The sequence below is a fragment of the Vulpes vulpes genome, chromosome 6 (assembly GCF_048418805.1).
Source record: "Vulpes vulpes isolate BD-2025 chromosome 6, VulVul3, whole genome shotgun sequence".
NCBI lineage: Eukaryota > Metazoa > Chordata > Mammalia > Carnivora > Canidae > Vulpes > Vulpes vulpes.
The window spans coordinates 49801151-49823901 of NC_132785.1; the positions used below are offsets into that span (position 1 = coordinate 49801151).

General features: G+C 55.1%; 2 protein-coding genes across 3 annotated transcripts in view; one reads left to right on the plus strand and one right to left on the minus strand.

The window, feature by feature from the left end:
• Positions 1 to 7426, minus strand: part of ZIC5 (Zic family member 5) — an 8591-nt gene extending 1165 nt beyond the window's left edge. Inside the window, exons 1-2 of the mRNA XM_072760942.1 lie at positions 5837 to 7426; positions 1 to 1575 (exon numbers count right to left, since the gene is read on the minus strand). The exon at positions 1 to 1575 is cut by the window's left edge and continues 1165 nt beyond it. Of these exons, the coding sequence (XP_072617043.1) occupies positions 1133 to 1575; positions 5837 to 7319 (1926 nt within the window). The 5' untranslated portion in view covers positions 7320 to 7426 and the 3' untranslated portion in view covers positions 1 to 1132. The remainder of the gene's footprint in view (positions 1576 to 5836) is intronic.
• A 10407-nt stretch (positions 7427 to 17833) lies between these two features.
• ZIC2 (Zic family member 2) lies at positions 17834 to 21876 on the plus strand. Of its 2 annotated transcripts, none has more exons than XM_072760943.1 (3): positions 17834 to 19066; positions 20878 to 21041; positions 21252 to 21876. In XM_072760943.1, the coding sequence occupies exons 1-3, from the start codon at positions 17995 to 17997 to the stop codon at positions 21597 to 21599; spliced, it is 1584 nt and encodes a 527-aa protein (XP_072617044.1). In that variant the 5' UTR covers positions 17834 to 17994; the 3' UTR covers positions 21600 to 21876. The 2 variants fall into 2 exon arrangements, with proteins under 2 accessions (XP_072617044.1, XP_025859481.1); XM_026003696.2 differs by having other exon boundaries at positions 21215 to 21388.
• The last annotated feature ends 875 nt before the right edge of the window (positions 21877 to 22751 follow it).

Genomic DNA, 22751 nt, shown 5'->3' on the forward strand with positions numbered 1-22751 from the left:
AAATGGGATCCAGTTGCGTGTGCTCAGTGCTCAGGTGGGAAAAAACTCATGAAAAATGCAGTTTCGGGCATTGAAAAATAAACACTTTTTTAAAAGGCTGATACAACAGTATAAAAGAGGGCTTGGCCTGTTTTAAAAACAACAGCTTTTCCCAAAAATAGGCATGTTGCCAACATCACACCTCCTTAGACTTGCCTGTTAATTTTGACATCCCCAAAAACTTATCTAAGACTTATCTCTTTATTACACGAGAAGTTTGCACACAGTAAAGAGGCAGCATCTGAGATTTCAGATTAAAAAAAAGAGAGAGGAAAGGAAAGCACTTGAATTTCTTCTATTTCACAAAATATCACAGTTTCACAGTTGTCTACACAGCAGCCTTTTCTGTTCTCCACTTTTGCTGAAACAATCACAGTAGCACAATAAATGGAGACGTCTTAAGGCTGCTGCATCTTTTTCGTTTTAAATCATACAAGCGGGGTACCAAGGAAATAATCCTGTATAAAAATAGTGTGTTAGGATGAGATCAGTAAGAAAAGAGTGGAAATTTAAAATTACAATTATTAGAACTTAAAGGGTTTTTACAAATATTTTTGGACACATGTACAGTCTAAGATCTGTTGGCAATGCAGCAAGTGTGTGGTTTACAATCAAGGGGCCTTTTTTTGGAATTCGGGCCCAAGGAGGAGGCAAGGGGGCTCTAAAGAAGCCCACGTTATGGTGTTAAAGGCATTCTGGAGGCACTGCAGGAAATGCAGAGGGCCTTGTTGCTCTGTGGAGTTGACTTCAAGCTTTTTCTCACTCCTCTCAAAGTATACATATATTGCATTGGCAGTGTGTATCTCGATTAACCCTTGGTACATTTTGCTCCTAGCCCTGTCCCCCTGCAACATACAAGTCCAGCTTGGTTGGTTTTTTGTTTGTTTTCTAAGGAAAAAAAAAAAGCCCAAATATCTTAATTAAATTAATTAAATGTACAAACACCATAGGGTTTCATACTGAATAAATAGGGCTAATTAGACCCGGTGGCAAGTCTGAGTCAAGGGTTTGTCTCAGGCTCGGCATTGTCCCAGGTTAGGATATGGTCCAAGGACTCCCACTTATGACTTATTTTTATTATGACTAGTAAATTCTAATGTATCGTCCGTGCAACTTCAGAGTTCCCATATATCTCCTCATCTTCAGACTCCGAAGTGGTTCCATTACTGGAAGGTGTGTGAAGGTGGCTGGGGGCTCCACTGGCCTGGCAAACGTACCACTCATTGAGGTTGGTCACCTGAGGGGATAGAGTGCTCGAGCGACTCCTGGTTGGGTCCAGCACAGGAGAAACGGGGGCACCCACTGGAGTCCCCACTGATGAGTAACCAAGGGCTCCTGGAGAAGGTGGTGGGGACTTGCAATGAATCTTCATGTGTTTCCTCAGAGAGCTGGGGTGAGTGTAGGACTTGTCACAGCCTCGGATCTTGCAGTAATAGGGCTTGTCGCTGGTATGGACATGGGAATGCTTCTTCCGATCACTGCTGTTGGCAAACTTCCTGTCACAGCCATCAAATTCACATTTGAAAGGCTTTTCCCCTGCAACAAAATGGAGGGAAGGTCAACAATTGCTTTTCAGAGACCCCTCACTTGATAAGAGAAATCCTGGAGCAGAAATGTGAATGCATCTTCCCATTCTCTTGAAGACCAACCCCAGGCCTGGCTTCTCTTCCTAATCCCTATGTTCCAGAAGGCAAAGGGGAAGGGATACTCCAGGGATGGGCCTGTCAGTCCCTGGGTTACCACAGGGCTCAGGGGCAGGAGAGCCAGAGTGTTGAACCAGCCAGTGTGCTTTGAACTCTTGGTCCAAGAAGCCACACTGAAACCCTACAAGTACCCAAATACCCGATCCTCACTGCCCTCAGGGTCTGTACCTGCAAAAACACAAGCAGATCCCCTGTCAAAATAAATGCTGATAAAATGATTCTTCTAAAGCTACAGCTTGAGTGAAGGATATTAAAAAAAAAAAAAAACAAAAAAAACAGAAAAAAAAAAGTAAGCACATCCACTAAATTAAAAGTGAAGTGGGGGTAGTGCCATAAAATTACAATAATGGCATTTTGTGTCAGAACGGCCCCAGGATTCTACCGATTGGAAAAGAAATGAAATAACGCAAAATATCATTCTCTTCAGAAACAAAGGCACCTGTGAAACACACAATCCCATCACTAGATTTTGTATAAGCCTGGCAGGGCAGAGACTAGGCTGACGGCCTCTTCATTCTACCACCTTCCCTCCCAACTTGCAGGGCAATTGAGAGCCTCTGGAATAGAACCTTAGCATGTTAATAAGAAACCTCCACCAGAACCAAGCCCATACCTGATGCCCTGCAGGAACAGATGCTGACAGCTTCCTACCTTATTTAATAGTCAGAAAAAGGACCAGTCTTTGGCCCACTGCCCCTTGAAGCTGCTCTAACCACCCCAGGAACACAGTGTCTTTAAACACAAGGCCCCTAGAGCAGGAAGCGGAAATGCTTAATAAGACAACTAGAAATTCAGCCACCATACATTGGTATTAAAAAGGAAAAAAGGAAGACTGCAGGTAACAGTATGAATTTTCCCTCTCACTAAGTATCTATGAACTTGATGTATTTGAGTCATGATTGAACAAGTCATCTCATACATATTACTGTTTAATAATATTTCCCTCATATTTACAGGATTTTAAAAATAAAGTTGAATTTCTCTACATTACCGCAGCTACTGGTGGCTTGCGAGGTATGGCTTTTTCCTTGGTTTGGGATAATACATTTTTTAAAAAAACGAACAACTTCTAAAACAGCTTAGCGTATATAAATTTTTGTGGTGAATTTTCTTCTGCAAATATTTCAGTGCAGGGTTTTCGGTGTTTTTTTTTAATTTCACCAATGATAACTGCTTCAATGCCAGAGCATATTAACACAATCTGAAAGTATTCAGATGGCTGGAATATTACTTATCCTACCTAGAAAGACTGTTTAAACATGAAATTAGATATTACTCAAATATAGGTCCTGCACTGATCCAGAGAGGAGAAAAACACAACAAAACACAATAATCACAACCTTCTCTGCAGATGAGCTGCAACAACAAAAAACGTTAATTGTTTTTTATCAAAACATCAGTTATCTGTCCTGACTTGTGTTCTACTTTAACTCGAAGATAATACTAATTTAATACAACATAATTTTAAAAATTGTCATCATCAGCCTTTCTTCAATTGGTAGGCCTAAGTGGTTTTATTCACCCTATGTAAATGTGCAGTGTTGTTTCGAGTTGTTTTCTAGGCTGGCTATACATCCCGGGTTGTGAAGAACACACACAGCTTAGACACTGCTCCCCTGCCACTGCCCACGATAAAGAGAATTAGGCCCAGTGAAGGGAGATGTGGAATGGGGGGGGGGGGGGGAGGAGTAGAAAAGGAGGGCCAGAGGAGAGGTAGAGGAAGAAAGTAGAAGCAGGGGGGAAAAGTGGGGGGAAAAGTGAGGGTGAAAGAATTGCCTGATTTATTCAGGGGGCCTAAGAGGGCAGTGAGCAAATTCTAGCTAACTGGAGAGGGTGAGACCCCAGTGTTTACATTTCAGATGCGGACAGCGGGGTCAATCAGAACTCAGCTCCTTGCAGAATCTGAGGGAGTAAGGGGCGCTACGTGAGACACCCTCAGGTCTACCAGTTGCCTCTCCCAGACAGAACTCGAGTCCGGCCCGGAGGAAGGCTACTAACCGAACTGGGGGCACGTGGGCCAGGAAATGGGCCTTCGGGAGCGACCGGGGGAGGACTCCCTTTGATCAATCTGTTCCGGAATCTCGGATAACCCCCAAAAGGGACAGTGCCCGGATGGCCCTTCTCCGCACACAGCGCCCCGGGGCTAAGCGGCAGGGCCGCCAAGACGCCCAGGCGCGGGCTGGAGCACGACCGTGAGGGCCCGGAGAACCACGCGGCCCCGGGGAGCCGGGCTGGCGGCGCACCCCCGGCCCGGGCCCGGCGTCCCGGATCTCCGCCCGCCGCGCGCGCCCCTCCCCGGGGGCCTCCGACCGCAGGGCCGACCTGGGAGCCGGCGCTGCTCCCGCGCCAGCAGCTCCGGCCGCCGCGAAGGCAACGTCCGCGCCCTCGGAGGCCTGGAAAGGCGGGAGGCCCGAGGGCGCAGGCTCAGCTTTCAGGGCGCCCGCAGGGGAGCGCGCTGCGGGCAGCCTCGCCCCCTGCCCCGCGCGCCCCGCCGTCCCGGCCCCGGGTCCCTGCCCTGGCGGCGAGCGCCGGCCCCGGGGGCGGGCCGCGGGCTCAGCGGGCCGGGGAGGTTTTCCAAGAGCCTCAGGGGGAGTTTCCTTTTGGAGAACTCTCGAGGGCGGTCTGCCCCGACCAGAAGAACGCGGCCGGCCACGGCAGCTCCAGGGGAGACTTCCCAGGCCATCATCGGTCCCCACGCGGCGGCCGGGCGTTGGCCGACAGGCGCCAGGCCCCGGGCCCCCTTGGCCGCCCTGCCCCGGCCTCCCCCCAGGAGCCCCCGGTGCCCCCGGCCCCGGCTGCCAGCCAGGCGTTGGGCCCACGCGCGGCGGCTGCCTCCCCGCCGCCCAGCGCCGATAAATCAGCTAAGTAATTACTGAATGTAAACTCCAGTTACTTAAGTGTCCTCCGAGGGGTAATATTGTCTGTCCCTATAAATCCCGACTGCTCGCGCTCCCCAGCGCTCCCCACCAACCCGCTCATCCGTTCCACCGAGGCACACGCCGCACAGGAAACACCCCACGGTCCCACGCCGCAGCCGCCCCCACTGGGGGGTGGGTAGGGTGGGGAGCTGGGATGGGAGGGGTCGCCACCGCGCCGGGGGCGGCCCCCACGTTCCTGGGGGGGGCAGGCACCAACGACGGCAGGAGACTCGGCTCACCCTGTCCTCCTCCACCGAGGGCCTTTTTTGAAAGGACAGAGTAAATTTCTCGAGCAGCTTCTAGGACACGTGTGAATGTGTGACAGAGCTGTGTGCTGGCGCATGGGTGTGTATGAGTGTGCCTAAGTACAGGGGTAGGTGGAAGATGAGGGTGTCAGAGCAGACGGGTGTTCCCGGAATGCGGCAGAGGTGGGCAGTCTGAGACGCAGATGTGTGAAGTTGTTTGCGGGCGTGTGCACGTGAAGAGGTACCTGTGGGGTGCGTGAGTGTGTCTGTGTGTGTAGAAGGCCGGGGGGGGGGGGTGCCCAAAGGCGCATTCCTTTGGCATTTCGCACCACGCCCCGGAGACCCCGAACCCCTCCCCTCCTGTTAGGGCCACACTGAGCCTGGCCTAGTGGCCCCAATACCGGAGTGAATCCCACGTGCCCCCTTGCACGCCTGCTCTTCCGCGTACGGCGACCGCGCGGGGTCCGCCACCGGGTGCGGAGGGAAGAGCCACCGGGGCGGCTTCGGCTCCAGCCCTCCTTCCCCAGCGCCCTCCCCAAGTTCCCGGGGCCGGGCGAACGTGGGCTGCCGACCGTCCTGGGCGCCTTCCTGCTCCGACTGCTGCTGCTTCTGCTCCGGGGCGGCGGCGGCGGCGGCTGGAGCGCGTTGCCGGTCCCGGCGAAGGGGCTGTGGACGCGCTGGAGACTCCACCGTGTGGGAACCCAGCGCGGGGCCTGTGTGTGCTATCGAATTACTTATTCATAGAAAAAAAAGGGGGGGGAGAGAAAAAAAAGAAGTCACATGTCCGGGTTATACGTATGCGAAGAGAAGCAGCAGAAGTAGGGAAAATTTAAGGCGAGCAAGAGGAGGAGGAGGAGGAGAAGCAGCGGCGGAAGCGGCGGCGGCGCGGGAGGCGGCGGCGGCGGCGGCGCGGCCGGGGACAGACACCCACCTGTATGAGTGCGCTTGTGGATCTTGAGGTTCTCGGAGCGCGCGAAGACCTTGCCGCAGCCCGGGAACGGGCAGGGGAAGGGCTTCTCGCCCGTGTGCACGCGGATGTGGTTGATGAGCTTGTATTTGGCCTTGAAGGGCTTGCCCTCGCGCGGACAGTCCTCCCAGAAGCAGACGTGGTTGCTCTGCTCGGGGCCGCCCACGTGCTCCACGGTGACGTGGTTCACCAGCTCGTGCATGGTGCCGAAAGTTTTGGAGCAGGGCTTGGCGCCGCCGGCCGGGGGCGGTGGCGGCGGCGGCGGCGGCGGCGGCGGCGGCCCGGCCAGCTCTTCGGGGTCGATCCACTTGCAGATGAGCTCCTGCTTGATTGGCTGCCGCATGTAGCGCAGGAAGGCCCCGGCCGCCCCTGGGAGGTGGGGGTGGTGCTGGTGCGGGTGCTGCGCGGGCGCCGGCGGCGGCGGCGGCGCCGGGGGCGGCGCGTGGTGCTGCAGGTGGGGGCCCGGCCCGGCCGCCGCGGCAGCAGCCGCGGCCGCCAGGTTCAGGTTTAAGTTCACGGCTCCGTAGCCGTGCAGGGCGGCGGCTGCAGCGGCCGCCACCGCCCCGTAGTGCGCATCCCCGGAGCGCGGCGCGAAGGGCGGCTCGGTGCGGCCGTACAGCTCAGCTGCCGCGGCTGCCGCTGCCGCCGCCAGCCCCAGGCGCATCTGGCCGTTGAGCGGGTGCGGGTGGCCGCCGGGGGCTCCCGGAGCGTCGTGCAGCGCAGGGAAGAGCGCCGGGCCCCCGCCGCCGCTGCTGTCCGGGCCCGCGTAGGTGCCGCTGGCCGAGATGAACATGCCGGCCGAGTGGGGAGGCGGGGCCGAGTGCTGGGGGGAGCCCGTGCCAGACCGCTGCTCCCCTCCGAGCGGGACCCCGTGCATGGCCGCCGCGGGGGCCGTGGCGAAAAGGTCCCTCCGGAGGACGAAGTCCCTGCTGTGGCCTTTGCCGCTGCTGCCGCCGCCGCCACTGTCGGTGGTGGTGTAGCCCGAGAGGGCAGGAGGAGGGGGAGGGGGAGGAGGAGAAGGAGGGGGAGGGGGCGAAGGGGAGGGAGGAAGAGGAGGGGCTGGGGGCGGGGGCGCGGAGGGCTGCGCGCGGCTGCTGCCCCCGCCACCCGGGTAGGTGCAGGCGCCGGGGTGCGTGTCCGAGGCTGCAGTACGGGCGGCGGCCGCCGGCGCCTCGGGCTGTGCCGGGAGAGCCTGGGAGGGAGGGCTGAGGCCGAGCGCGCTCGCCTGAGCCATGTGCTCGGGTCCGAGCGGAGTGATGGCCACGCCGGGGTCAGCGCTCAGGTCCCGAGGGCGGAGGTGCGTGGCTGTGGCGCGGCCTTGGGAGTGGGCGGGCGGGCTGGCCAGCGCCGGGAAGCCTGTCATATTCTGAAGCGGCCTGGCCTGAGCCGTTGCCAAATCCGCTAATCTCAGCGCTGGCGGGTTCCTCTTGCTCAAAGGGGGCTCCATCAGAACTACACAATCAGACCCATAGACCCTCACTGGGGGGACTTTTTTTTCCCTCTGCCCACCTTCAAAAACATGTATATATTAGGCTCTCTGTAACTTCTTTGTCCTGGCCTCCTAACTCTGCTTATTCCTGTTCCCACTCTGTCCTCCAGCGATTGGCAGAGCCAACACCACATTTGAGCTGCACAGTGGGACCGAGATTTTGGAAATGGCACGGGTGGGATTGGAGGGAACAGCGTGATTGGCAGCAGCCACGGCTGCCGGATTGGCTCCCATTCAGGCCTCCGGCCCAGCGGGGATCCGCCCCCGTGCTCGCCGCCGCCTTCGCTTTCGCTTCGCGCCCCCTCCTCCCCTGGAGCCCTGCGTCCCCGCCTTCCAGCGGGATGCCCAAGTTGCACTTGCAGAAAGTTTGCGCTGGGCCTGCGCGCGCAGCGCCCCGCGTTCCCATGACGCTCCTTTCGGAGACCGTGCGCCGGCACGCGGCGGGAGGGAGCGGGGTGGGTGGGGGCTGGGAACCCCCCCACCCCGGGACAAAAGATGGAAGGGGGGATACCCCCAACTTCAAAAACCTCCGCCTCGCCGCACGCAGCGTCTCCACCAGCGTGCAAACACTTTCTACCTCCTCCATTGGAAGAGCACTGGGCTGCTCTCTGGAGGAGGAAGGTGAACAGAGTATAACCCGTCGTCGTACTTCTAGAGGTGATGCTAGAAACTTCTTATTTGGGAAGGACACCCAATCTGCCGAGCGCTCACGTAGGGCGCAGAGACAGGCCCTCTCTGAGGACGTCCTATTGGTTGCAAAACAATTTAGGTGATTTGGCTCCGCAAGACACCAGGTGAAGTCAAAATAAATATTTCCGGAAAAGGAACCGTTTTACCTCGACTTTTTCGCTCATGCAGTTCTTTTCAACGTGGTTCAAAGGAGTTGGCTCGAAGTGTAATCTCACTGCTTGTCAGTTCTAGATCTGCCACTTCCAATTAGATCTACCGGACGGAGGGAGTTTGGGGGGGAACATCGGGTAGCGATTCTAACTTTTGCCTTTCTGAGATACAGTGGCAGGGCAGGCCAAACAGCATCTCCGGAGGGAAGTGGCTAAGTAAACAATATCCTTTACGCAGAATTTCTTTCCATCCCAGAAAGTACTCCATATGTGTGCCTCAGTTTCTTTGAAAGGACCATAAAATAAAATTGATCCAATAAAGTGAATATTTTAAAGTCAAGCTATTTATTAATAGAATACCTTTTACCTTGTCATCATTTTATAATAAACTGATACAGTAGGCGAGATGTCTTATTTGAAAACTATAAACTGGCCCTTTTTTTTTTAAGTGAGCCCCATTCTTTCCAAGCGATTTGTTACCACACCTCTTTAAAAAGAGAACTAGGTTCCTGCATCACTTTTGAGGGGGTGGAGAAATGTGGCATTCCCAAACGTTAGGGTTATTGCTGCCCAAGTGTCACTTCAGCTCTTAAAAAGAAAATTTTGTGATGTTCTAAGATGCTCAAAAATTAACGTCAGGGTTTTTAATTTTTATTTTGTTGCCCTGTATAAAATTACTTGTAAATAAAAAAAAGGTGATAATGACTTAAATATGACCCCCCCCCCCTTGGAGATACAAAAAAAAAGTTATCAGGTTAATTCGTTTGCAGTCCAAGTAAAAATAGACTGCGTAGAGCCATCATCTTTATGGTCCTGGGAGATAGATGGTCCTGAAAAGTGGTAAGAAATATTTTCAAAAGAACTGATTTGATAGCCCCATTTACGTCGGTGTGAGCAATGTTTAACAGGGAACTTCCCAGCTAGCCTTGGGAATGTCATTCCTCTTATAAAACTGACAAGCAAACAAAGAAAATACTACAATCAAATTTCAAATGGTTTTTTTCTTTAATTTCAGTGAAGTTCATATATGGGGAAATAAGAAAGGCATGAGTGCAAACACAACGAAAAAATTTAATAAACAACAGAGACTAAATCCGCATCTGTATTTGGAGAGGATGAGTCCTTTCACAATTTTCCTTTCAGAGACTTAAAACGTCTCTAGCCAACCAGGCAAAAGTGGAGCGAGGACTGCCATCTCTTTGGATGGTTTATGGGGGAAGCATCATATTTGGAATTGTCACCACTGTCTTCATCCTCTCTCAGAACATTTCAAAGGAGTTTCCCTTATTTGAATTCCTTGGCAATGAGCATCATTACTTCGATAATAGCTTTGCATTCAATCCTGCAGGTTATAAGTAAAAACAAACCCCAAAAAAATGAACGACTAAAGAAGAAAATAAACACAACCTACCTTTTAATATGGACTATTGAGCATTTTTATTGTGCAATAAAACGGGTACCTCCACCCCCTTCAAAATAGCTTTTCCTCAAAATTATAACTGCTTTGTTTTATTGAATTGCTGAAATTTAATGGTTTAATGGGTGAAGGCATGAAGGAAAGGCTGTAAAAATGTGAATAATAGTGCAGCAGAGCCGTGCGGAATCTGGAACCCGCCTCCTTGTACAACTCTTGTTAAACACAGCATGATATGTATCTGTCATCGATTTAATATGTCTTAATTCAAATATAGCTCCCTGATCAATTTCTTTTTATGGAAGCCTTAAAAAAAAACAAGACTTTCTTAGGAAATAATAGAGGTTTGGGTGGTGATTGGAAAGAGGGATATTTACAAAGTGCGTTTAATGAATATTTGCAAATTTATGGCCAAACCCAGACTCTAAAAAGATAATTGACTCAGGTAAATCGACTTGAGATGCTAATTCTTAAGAGAAAGAACTGAGAGCAAAATTTCAATCAACACCAATAAGGCGCCAATAAACCGCCTGCCAATTAAACCTGAGAATAGGCCTAGCTAGATGGTCACCAGGAAGGCTCGCAGTGGATTTCCGGGATTGCCTTTCTTTATAAAAGGGCTTTTTATTTTGTAGACGCGCTTTTTGTTATTGTGATGACCCGCCTGACCCCAGGTGCGCTGTTTCTTTTTCAAGCCATTTGTGAGCCAAATCAAACCCCTTAAATCCCGAGTTTCTAAGGACCCAATAACTGTGTCACACTTCCTAAATAAACACCAGCAATTTCCAGGGCGTTCAAGAAAATAATAATAATGGTTTCAAAAAAAAAAAAAGAGAGAGAGAGAGAGAGAGAGGATAGAAGTCAGTTCCCATCTGTGGATTCAGCCCCATGTTTCCGAGGTGGTGCTGGCTGTCAGGGCCGACCCTAAAACTCGTGCCCTTGTCTGCGCTTTTGCAGCAAAGGTGCTGTGTAGGGGGGCAGCGATGTGGCAATCTATCGAAATGCCCTTTCTGGGGTCAACAGGTGCTCTTGGGGAGCATCGATTTTCAGACTTCCCTGTTGCACCCGGAATCCCAACCTCCCTCCAGAGCCAAACAAAGGCTTGAGGAGGCTGGGGAGGTACCGTAAACGCCGAGCTGGCCCGAACCCGGCGGCCCCGCCGCGCTCAGCTGCCTTGAGGCTATGGGACCGGGTCTTGGGGATGCCCAGGCTGGCCTGCTGGCTTCCCGCTGCGCAGGGGCGGGGGGTGGTGGTGGTGGTGGTGACTGAGGCTCCCCGGAGCCCTCCCTCCGTTCGTCTCTGAGAAGAGCCAAGTTTCCTTGTGATGGGTGTGGGCGATTAATAAACTCTAAGGGAAGTGAATTGGACATTTCCTGGCTTTTGAGCCTTTGTTTGATTGTTTCTGCAGGCGGAGGGAGGGCATAAGCCGGGGACGGTGAGGTGGACAAGAAAGGATCTGGGGGACCCACTGAGCTGCCTTTTATTGCCTTTGCAATTGCTGTACCGCTGGCCAGTCCCGCGTGGTTTCCGCGAGGGCGGCCTCCTTGCAGACGGACTGGGTGCCTGGCGGGTTTGAAGCACCTCGTGCCATTTGGGCCGCGCCAGAGGCACGTTCAAGGGCGAACAGGGTGCCCGGAATTACTCCAGGGATCAAAGGACTTTCGGAGCCCGGCCCCAGGGCGCCAGTGGGACTCAACCGGGAGGGGGAGTCACTAGCCGCACCGGGAGAAGGTGGGGGAGGAGTACACTCAGACCCCTCGGAAGCCCAGGCAAAGTGGGCTCAGGAGCCCATAGAGGTTCCTCTTCATTGAGCTTTGTCATGCCGGAAGTGGTGAGGACTTTGGGTTCAAGGCTTTTCTCAACTCAGGCTCGCTAGGCGTCTAGGCAGTGAGGCACTCGGCCACTTCTCTTCGGCCCCTTGCCCGGCTTGGTCTCGGCAAATACCAGCTCCCTGCCCTCCCCGCCCTCCCGCCTTCACCACTCGCGGTGCAACCTCCTGGGAGCTCCGAGCCAGCCCTGGGCCTTGGGTGCTCCCCGACGCTGGGCGATTCTCAGCCCTCTAAGCGTCCCTCCGGGGCGGCTCTCCTTCTGCACTTCTGAGCTCGCCCTCTCAGGCTTCACAGATACCTGCCGGGCTAGGAGTAACCTAAAAATGTGCTTCTTGCTAAAGTTCATGATCCCTGTCCCATGTACCTGGACTTAATGAGGATTTTCTCTCCCCCCCCCTCTCTCTCTTTCTAAGGCACAAGACCCAGATTCTGTAGCTGTGCCTGAAAGGTTGGATTTGGGGTTTATTTTGAATAGTAAGAAGGGGGGGACCCATCCCATGTCTACCTGACCTTGGTGCTTAAAAGCCCTTGAAAAATTATGGCTCTCTTTACTTCCCCATTACTGAAAAATAAGTTGGGTAAAAATGGCCTGTCATCAAATATTCTCATTTGGTTATCAATCATGTTTACCCTCTGAGATAGGGGTTGTAGGAGAATGGCCTTTGACCCACATTTAACCAGTAGGTTTGGTAATTTCGTGGGAAACGCCTAATTGTTGCGCTAGAAAATATGCTTAGAAGGTCAAAACAGGAACCACAAAACCCCCTTACGTGTTCACGGTACCTATACCCACCCACGATTTATGTTGGATCCAAGATGTGCCTCTCTTCCCTTCCATTCTTTATCTTTTAGGATGTCTTTGGATGGGAGATAAAGGAGGAGTAGAGTTTGCGTGGAGTTTATTGTTTTTTGATCCCAAATTATTGTGGGCACTTCCCCCTGTTCCACACCCCTTCCAATAACTATACTTCAATATTTGAAGAAGCTGTTGAGGCAAATCAAATAGTGACACGTTGACGGATTTACTTGTGGAAGCAATATGGTTGACATATGGCATTGTTATTTATGAATGACAGCATAAATTGTATTACAAAGTCTATTGCAATAATACTGCAGTTTATTGGAAAGCTGCTCCCCTGTCACCAGTATTCAACCTCCCTGGATGTAGTTCATTTAGGAGCCCAAAGGATAACGGTCCTCAAAATAATTAAACACATTCTTGTAAGCTAATGCCTCCCATTTTCTATTTTGTTTTTGTTTTGCTTTGTTTTGCAGCCGTAGAAAACACTCCCATCAGGAAAGAGGGGATGAAGTCAGGACAATTAGTTAGTTGTCTTCCTTTTTGCAAAACCACAATCATTGTCACGTAGAAGTGTTGACTTTTTTTTTCCCTGAGTCCCTAGTGACAAATAGACAAACATTTGTATTCCTATCACTAAACTACTGGTGAGCATATATTTTATATAGAGACTTTTTATAAGTCCAGTTACAGAACAGTAAATTTTAACAGTAGGAAGAAGAGTTTTTTTTTAGCAGACTGGAGAGGGCCCTGTCCTATGATACCTCCCCACCTCCACTCAACCTCCCCCTTCTAAAAATGGCATTTAAAAGTTACAACACAGGCTGAGATTTTCATCATTTCCCCTTCTTTTACATTACAAATTTTCTCTCTCTCTCTCTTTTTACATTATGCTTCTCTAAAGCTCTGACAAAGAACTTTTGTTCGAGGTAGGTTTTAGAGAGGGGGCTTCCCCACCACACATGTGGTCCTTCAGGGTCAGGGGTCACCCAGCCCAGGAGAGGCTGAGAGGGCTAAATCAAAGGTATTCTGCAACTTAATATCCTGTTGATGATCTTGTTGAATTTATGAGTCTGTGATACAGAGGATGGTGCTAAAATCCTCTTTTTTTTGGGGGGGGGGGGAGGTATGGTGTGTATAGACAGTTGATTCCACATTTGTTTCTCCCATCTTTACCCCATTCCCATTTTTTTCCCTAAGAGGAAATTAAAAATTTAAATGATATGGCCACTGAGTGTTTCAGCTTTCCAATTCAAAGGTCAGTTTTGTTTGCTTGTTTGTTTTTTACTTCTTCTGGTCAGCAAGACACACCTATGTGTGTGTGAGAATGTGTTGTGTGTACATACACACTGTTTTTATATTTCGTGTGTATGTACACACAAAATACCGGTCATGCTACAAAAGAAGTCAGTCAACCGTTCAGAGGCCCTTAAACCGCAATGAGGTGCTCAAGAGTGCCTGGGTGTTTGAAGGGATTTGCCGTTTTTTGAAGACAACCTGAATTCTCTCTGGCACTGCGGGGTAAGGGGACACCAGCCCGTGCGCCGGGGCCAGCTATGCAGGGCTGTCCACAGACAGCAAAGCTCCGACTCTCGCCAGCCCCAGGCACCAGACCTGGCAGGGTCCATGAGATTATCAAAGAACAATTTTGGAAAATTTACAAAGAGGGGACATATTTGCCCGATGGAGACAGTCGTGAGTCCCCTGGGTCTGACATCGCCAAGGCGGGCCCTTCCAAAAACCTGTTGAAAAATTGATCACAAACAAGGTGCAGAACAATCTTAGCCGCTTTTTTCCCTTCGGCCAAGGAGCCCAAATCTACTTTTGAGGCAATGACTCTGAAAGCCTTTGCAGGGATCCCCCCCCCCCCCTCCCACCTTGCTTTCTTGCGCGCGCTCTCTCTCTCTCTTCCCTTTTTCTTCCTTAAAACAAAACAAAAAAACAACAAAAAACCGTGTCATGGGAGAAAGGCGTTTTGCGGTTTGTAGAGAAATAAAGCACTTCTAAGAGGGGGGACTGCGACATGACTTTGAACTTGGCTCAGCTCTTCTGTGTCCTGCAGAGAGAGGAGAACTGGAGCTGGGGAAGAATAGCCAGGAGGGCCCAGCCTGCGGGCTCTCCGGCGGGAATTAAGGAGCCTGCCCACTACCCGGCCGCGCGCGGCCCCCTGAATCCAGCCTGAGCGAGCGCCCAGCCGCGCCAGCCGAAACGCGCGGACGCTGCAAAAGGGGAATCAGAGCGAAAAGGAGAGAATGGGGCAAAGAGAAGACTGAGGCGGAGGACGGGAAGGAGGCGACAAAGTGTGAAAGGAGGAAAACTTGAAGTCTGGTGCCTTGATAAAAGGGGGAAATGAGGGTTTTAGATGTGCAGGTCTGCTATTTTCACGACCAATCTCTAAGAAAATTCTTTATTTAGTAAATATTTTTGGAGTAGGCTTTTCCAATTACTCCCACCCCCATAGAAATTGATGAAGAAAGTAAGCAAGTGTAAAGGCTGTGCTGTGGGCGATCTTTTTATTGATTCAATGTCCAGAGGCAGCCTTTCTCCTTGGAGATCTCTCTCTCTTTCTCTCAATGCCCTCTCTGCTCAGGGGGCAGTTTAGCATCTGCTTCCCCTCCCTCCAACAGAGAGGTGTGTGGAAATGAGGAACATTTCCTCCTTTCAGGTAAGGCGAGGATCTCCAGCTTTCAGACAAAAATCTCGGGCTTTCAGACAAGATGACCCAGCCTCCCTCCTTCTTGCCCCCCTCCAACCGCAATTGGGTGGGGACAGCGGGAGGGGACAGGACATCTTTAAGCAAGGGGCTTCGGCCAGCTCCGACCTTCAGAGACCCGCTGAAGCCGGGAGGGGCTGGCTGCCGGCGGCGCCCGCGGTAGAGAGACCAGGTTTTCCCGGCAATAGCGAGCCTGAGTTGTCTTCCCGCGTTTTTGTTGATTCCATTTCACCATGAAAATTGTAAATGCATGTCGATTCTTCTCTATTCTTTGAATTTTATTTGAACTCTCAGAGATTTGTAAATAAAAGCAGTTCTCTAGCGAGCTGGGCGAAGAAAGGCGCTGGCTTGAGGCCTTTCATGCACACCTCTGCAGCCTCGCGGCCCGGCCAACCCTCTCCGGTTACCTCTGAGAGCGCAAGCGTTCCGCGGCGGGACGGGAAAGTCCCCAACGGCCGACCAGGAGCCCGGGGGGCGGCTGCAGCCCCAGGGCCGCTGGGCAGGCCTGGAAGGGCCCTGGGTCCCGCCGGGTCGCGCCGGGTCCCGCCACCGCCCGAAGGTGGGGTCGGGCGTTCCCAGCTCCCGCAGGAGTGATAAATATCTTCCAGAAGGTTTGAGCCCTACAGTCTGGAGGCTTCTTCTCTGGGGGGCTGAGCCTGACCCTCAGCCAAGCTCCAGCCTGAGCCCTGCTTCGCCGCGCGCCTCCGGCGTCCCCACACTTCCCACCCCACCCACCGCAGCAGCGGCCGGGGCATCTGGGCATCCACCTCCAGGACAACACTGTCTTTAAAGGACTTCCAGGCCACCCCTCCGTCTCGGGGCCGCTGCCCAGTGTTCACTGCTGTAACCGGAGCAGGACGCGAGCCGCGGGGGGAGCGAAGCGCGCGGAGCCGCGAGCGGGGCCACCGCCAGGGCGGGGGGCGGTGTCTGGGTGAGGGTCCGGAGAGCGGGAGGCCGGGGCAAGTCTGGCCTCACCTAGGCCCGCCAACCGGCCCCCGTGCTTCCGAGCCCACAGAGTACGTTTAAAGGGGGGAGGCAGCGGGCAGGGCGTGCCCCTCGATCCCGGGGCCGTCCCCGGGCCGCTCCCGCCGCGTGCTCCCGACCGGGCCCGGGGCCCGTCGGATCCCGGCTCCTGCCACCTCCCGCCCGGCGCACCCGGTCGCCAGCCGCGTGCGCGAGTGACCGCGGCCGCCCTGTCGGTGCCCGCCGGGGCTGGCTCGGGGACCCGGGGAGCCGGTGGCCTCTGCAGCAGGGCGCGAGCGCGGGTGCGGTCTCCTCCGGACCCAGCCAAGGGCACGGTGACCCCGCGGCGCGGACCAGCAACACGCGGCCCTCCCGGCTCCGGGGAGAGCCGCAGCGGCCGCGAAGGGGAGGCGCGGCGCCGGGCGCGCGGGCGAGGAGCCGCGGGCAGGCCGGGCGGGCGGCGACGGTCCGCGGGAGCCGCGGCTGCGGGGGCAGCGGGGAGCTCCGGGAGAGCCGCGGAGGAGGGGCAGACCAGCCGCGGGGCGGGGGCGCCGGATTGACGGGGCCTCGGCGGCCAATGGCGGCGGCGGAAGGGCGGGCGGGGCGGGAGCCGCCGTTAAAGGGGCGGTGTGACCGGGAGTCCCGGCCTGGAGCGGGAGGGAGAGCGGGGGGGAGAGCGGGGGGCGGGGGGAGGGGGCGGGAGCGGAGGGGGCCGGGGCGGGGGGAGCGGGGGCCAGCGGGGGAGAGGAGAGGAAAAGGAGGAGACAAAAAATCAAAAATAAATAAATAAATAAAAGGCTGCGGCGCCTGCTGCGGCGCCCACCGAAATAAGCAGGCGGAGGTGGACGGCGGAGCCCGGCGCAGCCCCAGAGTGGGGCGGGACCTGCTCTGGCCTCTTCGCACTCGCTCGGGTCTCGGACTCCGGTCGGTCCTCGAGAGCGCGGCTGCCCGCTCGGGGCCCGGCGCCTGGGGCCGACCGGCGAGCGGCAGCGAGGGCAGCGCGAGAGCTGGAGATTACTTTTTTATTGTTGTTATTGTTTTTCAGCCTAGCCTCCCCTCCTCCCCTCCCTCTGCAAGCTTCTCCCCTCCCACATCCCCCAGCTCTCCTCCTCCCCCGCCTCCTCCTCCCGCACAACTTAAAGAAAGAGGGAGCGGCGCGGCAGCTTCCTTCATCTGGGGGAATTCGTGGCTGCTGCAAGTTTACTACGCGAGGCACAGCCAATGCCAAGCGCGGAGGACGCGGAGGGCTAAACAGCGCGGCCGCCGCGCGGAACAATACCCGCCGCGCGCGGGCGGCGCGAGCAGGGCCGCGGGGGAGGGAGCGGCCGACCCGGCGCGCTGGGAGAGGGCGCCCGGCCTCCGCCCGCCGCCCCGGTGCCCCCGCCGCCGTCAGGTGGAGCCGTGGGCGCGCTGGGCCGGGGCGCCCCGCGCGGAGCGCGCCCGCGTCCCCTCCTCGCCCGCCTGCCTGGCCGGTGCTCGGCCGCCGCGCTCGGGCCCCGTGGCCCCGCCGCTGCTGTGATTTCCTTCTGCGGGCGCCGCTCGGCGCTGCCGGGCCCCGGGTCCGCGGGGCTTGCGAGCGAGTGAGTGTGTGCGTGCGCGCGCGGGTGCGCGCTGGGGTGGGGGCCGCGGCGCGGCGCTCGCCCCCCTTTGGCCCCCCTCTCCTCGCTGCTCCCCACACCTCCCTCCCGCTCCCTCCTCCCGCCCGCCCTCCCCTGCCCTGCCCGCCCGCCCCCGCCGCAGCTCCTTTAATACACTTTGGTTCTCCGCCTGGCTTTGGACTCTTCTCCTCCTCCACCTCCTCCTCCTCCTCCTCCCGCGCCTCCTCTGCCGCCGCCTCCTCCTCCTCTTCCTCTCCGCGCCTTCGCTCCGCGCCCGGCCGCCCGAGGCAGATCCAGGCGGCGGCGGCGGCGGAGGCGGCGGGCGCAGGAGCGCGGCTCCGCGGGCTGAAGGCGCCACCGACTCCGCCGCCTGCGCTCGGAGCCGGGCGGCCGCGGGGCGCGCCGCGCGCGGGGCGGGAGTGGGAGCGAGGAGGCGCGGGGCTCGCCGGGGCCGGCGGGGCGGGCGGGCGCGCTGGCCATGCTCTTGGACGCGGGGCCGCAGTTCCCGGCCATCGGGGTGGGCAGCTTCGCGCGCCACCATCACCACTCGGCCGCGGCGGCGGCGGCGGCGGCTGCCGAGATGCAGGACCGCGAGCTGAGCCTGGCTGCGGCGCAGAACGGCTTCGTGGACTCGGCGGCCGCGCACATGGGCGCCTTCAAGCTCAACCCAGGCGCGCACGAGCTGTCCCCCGGCCAGAGCTCGGCGTTCACGTCGCAGGGCCCCGGCGCCTACCCCGGCTCTGCCGCGGCTGCCGCCGCAGCCGCCGCTCTTGGGCCCCATGCGGCGCACGTCGGCTCCTACTCTGGGCCGCCTTTCAACTCCACCCGGGACTTCCTGTTCCGCAGCCGCGGCTTCGGGGACTCGGCGCCGGGCGGCGGGCAGCACGGGCTGTTTGGGCCAGGAGCGAGCGGCCTGCACCACGCGCACTCGGACGCGCAGGGCCACCTCCTCTTCCCCGGCCTCCCGGAGCAGCACGGGCCGCACGGCTCGCAGAATGTGCTCAACGGGCAGATGCGCCTGGGGCTGCCCGGCGAGGTGTTCGGGCGCTCGGAGCAGTACCGCCAGGTGGCCAGCCCGCGGACCGACCCCTACTCGGCGGCGCAGCTCCACAACCAGTATGGTCCCATGAATATGAACATGGGTATGAACATGGCAGCGGCCGCGGCCCACCACCACCACCACCACCACCACCCCGGTGCCTTTTTCCGCTACATGCGGCAGCAGTGCATCAAGCAGGAGCTCATCTGCAAGTGGATCGACCCCGAGCAGCTGAGCAACCCCAAGAAGAGCTGCAACAAAACTTTCAGCACCATGCACGAGCTGGTGACCCACGTTTCCGTGGAGCACGTCGGCGGCCCGGAGCAGAGCAACCACGTCTGCTTCTGGGAGGAGTGTCCGCGCGAGGGCAAGCCCTTCAAGGCCAAATACAAACTGGTCAACCACATCCGCGTGCACACGGGCGAGAAGCCCTTCCCCTGCCCGTTCCCGGGCTGCGGCAAGGTCTTCGCGCGCTCCGAGAACCTCAAGATCCACAAAAGGACCCACACAGGTAACTGCGGGCTGGGACGGGGATGGGGCGCAGAGAGGAGAGGCTGTGGTTGGTTGGCTGGGAGAAACGCGCAGACCGCCAGCTCCTGCTCTGGGATAGGAGGTGTTTTTGTGTGTGCGAGACAGCCAGCGGCTTGTTTTTGTTGGAGAATGAAAGAGTATTATCGGGCTGGGTTTTTCCACGTACGGAAATTGCGTTTAAAATGATCGGTGTAACATCAAATGTACGCTTTGGGTGATGCAATTGCTTCGTTTGCTCAGCCCCAGTTAATAATTTCCGATCTGAATAGAACGTACAAAATAAAACTGCTCTCCAACTCGGTGCCCGGGAATTGAGCCTAGAGAGGATTTTGCCAGCTTGTCTGGATGTGCTTTTCTGCTCCGGCTGTGTGTCTGTGTTTGGGTGGCTTGTGTGTTTTCCCACTTCTTTTACTCGCGGTCCAAAAGTCCTTCCAGGGACTCTTCCCATTAAATTAATCTGGTGTGAGCCGAAGCATTTCTCTTTAAAAAAAAAAAAAAAAGAAAAGAAAGTTTTTTTTTGTTTTTTTTGTTTTTTTAAAGCCCATTTCGAGGTAGGTCGCAGGGCTTTACGGTGGGTTCGCAGTAGTTTGTGAAATTCTCTAATGGGCACCAGAGGGTTTTCAATTCCAAACTTGGACCAACAACCCGGTCAGAGAAAAAACCCTGGGGCAGCAGAGCCTCGGGGCGTAATCGCGTGAGAAGAGGGAGCTGCAGAACGCGCCTCTCGACTCATAGATTATTCATCTCTGACCAGGTCCCAGCCAAAATCGTGCCAGACGATTTCCTAAAAGAAAGCCAAATGTTTTAGCAACTTCCCCCGTCAATATTTACTCCGAAGTGGGGATGAGCCAGCGGCCTATTGTTCTCTTCCGGGAAGGGAGGGAGCCGAGGTGCGAGACAAGCTTTTAACAAGGTTTAAAATTTGAGAAATTTATTTGCATGAAATGCTTTCGAGTCCTGTGTCTGAGCGGATGTCTTTAAAAAACAATTTAGGTGTTAATGGAATTTAACGTTAAATGGTCCCCTTTCCAAGAGGAATGATGTTTGAGTTCTCACACCTCTAAATGACTCCAAGCATTTGGAATTCTGGCAACAGGATGCAGGGACCGCCAGAAAATTAAACAGGGAGATTTTGAAAGGCTTTGCTGACGCCCCCCCCCACCCCCCACTGCCCAGCCTGTGCCTCTGCCATCGCTAGATGCTTGTCTTATCCCTAATATTTACCTTCCCCCCAACCCTCGACTTCTTTTTAAATGACTAGAAGAGAGACTAGAATAATGGTTTATTTAATTTGCAGAATTTTGGATGAAAAATACTGGCTCAGTTACGATCCACAGCCCCGTCCCCAAACAACATAGCAACTCCAAATGTAATTGCCTACTGGCTCCAGAGACAAACCGACAGCAGCCCAGCCGCCTGTGTGATTTTGATAATGCCCTAAATATTTTGTCATAATAACAGCTTCTCCATGGCGAGACCAATTTGTTAGAAGCTGCGAATCCAAGGAGTCCTATAGAAAGGTGGGCAGGGCCGGGTTCTACCCCAAATTCATTACAAATCTGAGGAAATGGTGTCAGTCTGGAAGAAAATTAAAATATGAAATAAATGAGCAGGACTGTCAGGTGGGAAGGCGGTTAATTTCATCTTAGTTCTGTGGCAGAGGCGATCCGACCTGTTAAGGGACCCAGGCCCTTCTGGTTCGCCTTGCAGCGGCCTTGCTCCCTCCGGGGTGGGTGGGGGCTCTGGGAAGCCCTGGGTGTGGGCAGCCAGCGCCAGTGTTTCTATCCACAGGGGAGAAGCCGTTCCAGTGTGAGTTCGAGGGCTGTGACCGGCGCTTCGCCAACAGCAGCGACAGGAAGAAGCACATGCACGTCCACACCTCCGACAAGCCCTATCTGTGCAAGATGTGCGACAAGTCCTACACGCACCCCAGCTCACTGCGGAAACACATGAAGGTACCACCGGGGAGGCCGGGAGGAGTGCGAGGTGGCTGGCCCGCGGTGCCGGTCCGGCCTGGACAACCCTTACCAGCCTGGGCAGGCCAGGGTTCCCCGGTGCCGGGAGGAGGGCGTTTCTGGGCGTGCTCCCCCCGGGAGCCCGGCCCCACAGCAGCTGCACTCACACCCAGTCCCCTTTGGTCTCCCCTCCCGGCTTTTGTCTTGCAGGTCCATGAGTCCTCCCCGCAGGGCTCCGAGTCCTCCCCGGCCGCCAGCTCCGGCTACGAGTCGTCCACGCCCCCGGGGCTGGTGTCCCCCAGCGCCGAGCCCCAGAGCAGCTCTAACCTCTCCCCGGCTGCGGCGGCGGCAGCGGCGGCGGCGGCGGCGGCCGTGTCCGCGGTGCACCGGGGCGCAGGAGGATCGGGCGGCGGCGGCGCGGGCGGCGGCTCCGGCGGCGGGGGCGGCGGCGGCGGCGGCGGGGCGGGCGGCGGGGGCGGCGGCGGCTCCGGCGGGGGCAGCGGGACGGCCGGGGGCCACAGCGGCCTCTCCTCCAACTTCAATGAATGGTACGTGTGAGAGGCGGGGGGCCTCTCTCCCTCCCCCAGTCCCCTACCCTGGCGCAGCCCTCCCTCCCGGTGGCCAGCGCCAAGGGCACCCTGTCATGTGTTGTTAAAATTATGAATCTGATTTTTATGATGATGAAAATGATTTTACCAGCAGAAGGATTTTTAAACTTTTTTTTTTTTTTTAAATAATCTAGGCATGAAAAGCAAAAATATCCCTTCCGGAGTCTCAGATGCTGAAAACAAAATAAAAAAATAAAAAATAAAAAACCCCATAAAAAATATTGAACCAAACCCCCATCCTCTCCCCCCTGCCCCCGTGTCCTCTTTCCTTCTCACCCAGTTCCCAGTCTTCTGACAAACTGTACATAGTGAACTCCTTCCTTCTCCAAGGTGGTTTTAATGGCTTCTTGGTGTATAGAAGTTTGTCCATTTGTAACTCTCCGGACTGCGTTCCTTCCTGCCTTTCTTCCCTTCCCTTCCTCAAGTGATGGGCTATTTCTTTTCTCTTTTTAGTTTACCCGGTTTCTTTTTAAGTAATGTGGAAGAAAATGGTTTATTTTGTATTGTGGTATTGAATATTGTGTTCCTTTTCATGAGGCAACTTGATTGTAAACTTCATGCAACTATAGACTGGAAAAAACCGAGCCGTGCCAAAGTCTCCCTTCTGTTTCTTCAACACGTTGATCCACAGCACACACGTACACCACCACCACCACCACCACCACCACCACCAATGCTTGTGAATGTATTTTTTCTGTTAGCTGGGTTTACATGTGATGTTTTAGTGCTTTTGCAAGTTCAATTCGTTAGTTCCTGTATGAAAGATTGTGGGGGAAAATAAACGTTGTGCCGTTAGCTTTTCCGTCATAACACCCTTCCTTCTGTAAATACCCGTTACCATATTTATCCATTTGTAATTAAATTATGGTATTAACTTGCTACAGAGGAAACAATATTTATAAAGAATGTTTCTTAACTATAAATATGTACAATTGTGGGCATAAACTGTTTCAGATTTTTTATTTGAAGGTTTTAAGTGGTTTGATCATTTCTCGTGATATGTTTTGAGAGTAATGCATACAGAAATATAATAAAATGTGTTGAAACTGCATGAACATACTATTTTTTTTTTCTAGCAAAGTTATTAAAGACAAGGGGAAGG

Excerpts from the sequence above, each read along its gene's own strand:
- ZIC2 (XM_072760943.1), top strand. The coding sequence starts at position 17,995 with ATGCTCTTGGACGCGGGGCCGCAGTTCCCGGCCATCGGGGTGGGCAGC. Across the intron at positions 19,067-20,877 it reads CCACAAAAGGACCCACACAG|GGGAGAAGCCGTTCCAGTGT; the intron begins GTAACTGCGGGC and ends TTCTATCCACAG. Across the intron at positions 21,042-21,251 it reads CACTGCGGAAACACATGAAG|GTCCATGAGTCCTCCCCGCA; the intron begins GTACCACCGGGG and ends TTTGTCTTGCAG.